Source organism: Agelaius tricolor, unplaced genomic scaffold (assembly GCF_023055355.1).
Source record: "Agelaius tricolor isolate 1412-34295 unplaced genomic scaffold, bAgeTri1.0.p SCAF_30, whole genome shotgun sequence".
Lineage (NCBI taxonomy): Eukaryota > Metazoa > Chordata > Aves > Passeriformes > Icteridae > Agelaius > Agelaius tricolor.
The window spans coordinates 3,727,379-3,733,378 of NW_027269290.1; the positions used below are offsets into that span (position 1 = coordinate 3,727,379).

Sequence of the window (6,000 nt, forward strand, 5' to 3'; positions counted from 1 at the left end):
CCAAGCCCTGTCCAGCCTGGCCTTGGACACTTCCAGGGATCCCGGGGCAGCTGCAGCTGCTCTGGGCACCCTGTGCCAGGGCCTCACCACCCTCACAGGGAACAATTTCTTCCTAATATCCAATCTAAACCTACTGTCTGTGTGAAGCCATCCCCCTTGTAGTCTCCCTTCTGGTACTGGAAGGCCCCAATAAGGTCACCCCGAAGTTTCTCTCCTCCAGGCTGGACAATTCAAATGTCCCAGCAGAGCTGCTCCATCCTGGTACGTCCTCTGGAATGGCTTCTGCTCCTTCCTGTGCTGGGCGCCCAGGGCTGGAGGCGGCTCTGCAGGTGGGGTCTCACCTGAGCAGGGCAGAGGGGCAAAATCCCCACCTCCAATGCCGCCCACGGCGCTTTACATGCGGGGGAACAGCGGCGGCCCCGGCGGGCACGGGCCGGTACGGGCGGGGCCGCCCCTCAGAGCCCTTGCCACAGCGCCCCCTGGGGGCCGGGGGTGTCGCCGCAGCCCCCGCGGGTACGGAGCTCAGGCCGCTCCCTCCGCCAGGGGTAGGGCGGGTTTCTTCTCCTGCTTCTCCTGCTTCTCCTTCTCCTGCTTTTCCTTCTCCTTCTCCGTGCTCCACATGCGAATGCGCCCGAGTTTGTTCCTCTCCGAGCACCTGCCGCGGGCCGGAGCGCCGGGAGCAGCCGCGGCCCCTCCAGCCCGTTCTGTGCTCTCCCCAGCCGGGCTGAGGGACGGACCCTGCGTGAGGATGTTTGGATTGCCTGCAAATCCATGGCTGAGTTATGTGGAAACCGTCTTGGGATAAACGGAAGGTAACAAACACGTCCGGAAGGAATCATCACCTGAACAGGGATTTATCACTGGGCCTGGGGGTCTTAAACTTGAATATGCCTAACACTGTCCTCGGAGGGCATGGAAGCATCTGGTTAAATAGATATGTTAGCACAACGCAAACGTCTCAGTTTGGGTTTTTCTGAAGTGTAAAAAAAGGCACATTAGTTATTTTCTCTCAATGATTTTCCATAGGCATTAACCGTAAAAGCAGACTTGGTTTTTGTTTGTACTGAAGACAAATCTGTCAGGCCATAAAGGACATTACAATAACTTAGCAGTGCTGCTGATAAATAGGCCAAGTACTCTCTTTTTGTTTTCCTAAGTACAAGTGCTGCTTAATAGTAAACAGAATTATATTTTCCTGTGCTAAATAGTATTTTTAACAATCCAGACATCTTGAGAAAGCTCTGGCTTATCTTAAAGCTGAACACTTTGTTTCTTTGGCATTTGCCAGATACCATAAGGGCAGCTTTGTTCAATAAATACCTATTTCCCACGTTTTTTTACCACTCCTGTGCTCTTCACCAACTGGAGAGCAGCAGTTCATGTTGCAGCTCTTCCTTGGGGAGCTCGGGAGATCACAGCTCATCTGTGTGATACACAGAAGGGGCTGGGAATACCAGATTCTCACCACCAGAAAGTGTTTGTAATTTAATTGTAACTAACCTCTCCTGCTCCGAAGAGTTTAGAAATACTCTTGTACAAAATTAGCTATGACTGGGTTGTTTAAACCACGTGTAAGGGATCTGTTTTACAGAAGTAGGGCTGCTCCTGCAGATGCTCTGGATTTTCTGTACATTTCAAACTTGTTTTTGGAATATTTAAATCTTTAAACTTTGCCTGTTAAGGTATTTCTTTATCACCAAATAATGCACATATAATTGGAGTTCATACCTTGTGACACATACTCAAATTGCCATGGGTTGGTTGAGGTTGGAAGGGACCTCTGGAGCTCATCCAGTCCAAACCCCTGCTCCAGGGGGGCACCAGCAGTTTCCCTTGGGCTTTCTCACAGGTTATGCTGCAGATTAAATAAAATGAAGGTGTTTGGAACAGAGAATCAGATTCTAGGAACCGTCATGAAAACTGCAATCCTGAAAGCAGGACTTTTCTAAGAATGTTTAATTTCATATTCGTATCCAGTGAATTCTGGTTCCTTTATTTACTATTTCAAGCAATGTGTGAATTTAATGTCTGTGGTTTCTTGGGAGCTACAATCTCAGTGGAAAGGAAGCAGCTGTTAGCTTACATTGATTACATGCATTACTTTTCTTTATTCCTGTCTCTGCACCTCTCACCTGTGCATGTGCAGCACACAGGGTGGGCTCAGCTCTCCTTCCACTCCCGGGGGATGGGGGGTGTTCACCTGTGGGGAAAAATGGGATTTTTTGAGATTTTTTGAGCTTTCCATTTGATGGCAGCACGCTCCCCTTGCAGAGAACAGAGCAGCCAGCTTTGAAGCTGCAGTGATTCCTCAGTGCTCACAGAGACAGGTGTAGTTCAAACTCTGTTTCTGCAGGGAAGGGGGGTTATACCATTCATGTAGAGAAGCATTCCCAATAAACACAGATCTGGACAACAGCAGGGAGGACACAGATCTACAGTGTCTACACTAATGATACATAGATGGAAAAATACTGCTGCTAATTTGAAGGCTCTAAGTATGTGTCAAAGTATATTTTAAAAGTTCAATACCAAGAGTGTGTATGGCCTTTTTTTTAAACTCTGAAATATATAAAGTGAAATAGGTGAACTCTGAAATAAATCAATATCAAATTCTGAAATATGTCAATATAACGAATCTCTGAGCATCTCTTCAGAAAATATCTGGGATTTGTGAGCAAAGGCTGATACATTCACACAGTTCTGTCTCCTCCTTCTCCAAAGTAAATTCATCTGGGTTCTCAATACAACCTTACAGCCTTTAGCATTCTTTTCTGCCTGTCTCAGAACACCCAATTCATTGAATCAACTAACAATACACCTTCAGAATAAATGTTTGTGCACAGCAGTTTGCAAACCGAATACGAAACAGTTTTATTTCTGTCGAGGTGTGAGCAGAGCAGTACATTTCACCCCCATCCCACTGAAAGTTTTACAGGTTACAAAGCTTCTGTGGCTTGGTGCAGTAGTTTGTCCTGACCCTCTCACGGACACAGTCACTGTAGTCAGTGTTGCACTTGCCACACTTGCAGCTCACAGCCACGGGGTAGGAGTAGTAGGGGATGGTGTGGAGAGGGCAGCCCGGGATCAGCGCTGTCCGGTACAGCATCTCCTTGTATGTGCACACGTTCTGGGACAGAGCACTCTTGAGGAGCAGCTTCTTGCCATTGCTGTCCTACAAAGAGAAGAGAAATGTGTTGTTTCACTGAGGCATATGTGTGTCAGAAACGTCCTGTGAGGTGCAGAGGCCAAAACTCACACCTGAGCCCAGCTCTGGTACTACTGAGTTCAGAGCTCTAATAGTGACTGGGGCTCCCTCCCCACGCAGGCACATTCCCCTTGTTTTTCTGGTTTAATTAATCCACATGGCTCAGAGTGTTCCCTGTGCTTTGTGATCTCTTCTGGCTCCCTGCTGCCCAAGCTGGAACTCAAAATGCTGTGTTGAACAGTGAAGTTGTGAGGAGTGGTGTGGCTGCTGCAGAGCTGTCCCCACAGCCAGCTGGGATAGCAGCAGTGGGAGCAGAAGTTACCTAAGGTATTTACATTAATTAGGAGTGACCCAATATAATCTGCCCCTCACAAACTGCCCCCAGAGGCTCTGCAGTGGCAGCAGCAGTCAGATCTCTGTTGTGCCACTGGTGTTATCAGCTCCATAGTTCCACAGGCTTGGCATTTTTCATCCCCACCTTTGCAAAAAGCTAACTTGAAAACATGGTGACAGTGCAATTTTTCTGCCTGTGATAAACTCTTTTACAATTAAATAATTTGTACACTATTTTGTGGGAGAACAGAGCCTTGGTTTGCAGTGGTGGCTGTTCCAGAAACATCCCATACCCGAGTCATGCAGAATCCAGCACAGATGGTGGTGTTGATGGCCAGGCAATAGGCACATTCCTGCTTCTCCACGTGGATTGTGTACTCAGAAGGAGCACACAGTGATGCTGCTTGTCCAAAAATCAGGCCAAAGAGGAGAGACATCACAAAGAAGGGACTCATGCTGGATGGGGAAGAACAAACAAACAGAGCAAAGCACAGGTAAAGTGGGATGTGCCTTCCAGCCGTGTCCTCTGCATGGGACAGGAGCAGCCAGGACAGTCACAGACCTGCGGTAATCTTTACATTTCTAGCTACAGCCTGACAATTTCTTTCCAATCTCAGTCCCTACTGAAATAATTAAACAGAGAATAAGGGCAAAGAGGCCATTAACAGCATAGAACAAATTCACTTTCCCCCCACTAAAGCACATTACATGGAATTTCTCACTAGTGAGTGATAAAGTCCTGACACAGAACAAATAAGAGGAGCTGAAAGATTTGAAAGTGTGACATGTAAGAGAACATAAGCTCTAGAATTAAGCAGAGATAATAAAATAATCTCACTGCTTTAAAACAATTTTCTAAAGAAAGCATCTTATAAAATGTTAAAGAGACAAAAAGACAAGGCTGTGCATATCAGGCATAAAACTGGATTTTTCAATTTCCAGTGGCTTAGAGGCATGATGAGATGGGAACACAGCCAAGAACTAAATAATAAATTCAAGCAAATTACAATCAAGAACATCAGCAAAGAGTTCAACTCAATGAATCCTGCTGTATCTGTCTGTTGTGCTAACCTCATTTCTCAGACCTGCAGGTGGATCCTGAGAACAAAGCCTTGATTAGCTCTTAAGACAATTTCAGGAACTACTCTAGAGCCTCTAAATGATAAACTTTAAATGCCAGTGTCTACCAATATCTGGACATCACCCTCTAGTCTCTTCCAGCTGGCAATTTCCCATAGCAAAGCCATCCATTACACAGGCTGGTTTACCCTGGAGCTGCAACACCAATCTGGACAGACCAACCTCTTGTCAGCAGAATTCTTCCCTATTACAGGAACCTGATTCTGCCTTGAGCTGGGAGAGGCAGTGACCCAGCACAAGCTCTGTGTGTGCTTTATACTCTCCAGGCTAATTCCAGGCTGATCTTACTGTTTATATAATTGCATGTGAACTGCTGCTTTCTTATCACAAAGTCATCTATTGAAAATTCATACTGAACCACAAAGCAAATGTGATAGGAACAAATGTGTCCATAATATCCTAACCTGGAAACTGGAGCTGGAAATCTAATTATATTAACAGTCATTCTCTCCTCAGGCTTTTAAACTAACCAGTGCTTTTAAAAAGTTGTTATTATTGATTCATTTAATTGCTCCATAGGACAGCAACACCATGGCAGGAAGGCTGGAATGGATATGGAGCCCTCCAGAATCAGAGCTGATGAGTTTTACACCTGTGTTTTGCTAAGGTTTAACAAGGTCTGGTTCACTCTGCTTGCTCCTTGCCAGGCACAGCTGGGACAGGCTGGCACAGGGTGCCCAGGGGACCTGTGGCTGTCCCAGCCCTGGAAGTGCTCCAGGTTGGAGCAGCTGGGACAGTGAAGGTGTCCCTGCCCATGGCAGGGCGTGGGATGGGATGAGCTTTAAGGCTCCTTCCAACCCAAATCATTCTGGGGTTCTCTAAGTCTGTGCAGTGCCCAGGAAGCAACAAATCTGAAATCAAAGTCACTGCTCTGCAGCCTGCTCAGGCACAGCCTAACTCACCTGCTCAAACAAAGACAGAAATTGGCTGGCCTGGAACTTGCTCAGCAAATACTGAAGTAACAAACAATTCACTGAATATTGATTGATAGGGGAAAAACTTATAAAACCACTCCTCACAGCAGAGTAAGAAACAAAATATTGCATCAATACCAATGAAACAATGTCCCCAGATGGGGGAAAATACATTTGGGGGAGCAAGAGGGAGAAGAGGTCAACAAAGGCACGATTCTGTGTCAGCCCCTCCCTGAGCTCCCTGCCTGCAGCTCTGGGAGCACGTGCCCTTCCAGCCCATCACCTAACTCCCATCTGGAATCTGATCTGATGGATGTCTTATGCAGGTCAGCCACAGTCCTGATTTACATAGCCATAAAAAACATGGAAAACGTGAGTTTGAGGGGGTAAATATGGTTACTTTGGGTC

General features: G+C 46.5%; 1 protein-coding gene across 1 annotated transcript; it reads right to left on the reverse strand.

The window, feature by feature from the left end:
- Positions 1-2,929: 2,929 nt before the first annotated feature.
- TSHB (thyroid stimulating hormone subunit beta) lies at positions 2,930-3,993 on the reverse strand. The gene is made up of 2 exons (XM_071450293.1): positions 3,832-3,993; positions 2,930-3,172 (listed from the first exon to the last, which is right to left on the reverse strand). Exons 1-2 carry the CDS (start codon positions 3,991-3,993, stop codon positions 2,930-2,932), a joined length of 405 nt encoding a protein of 134 aa, XP_071306394.1.
- Positions 3,994-6,000: the final 2,007 nt, after the last annotated feature.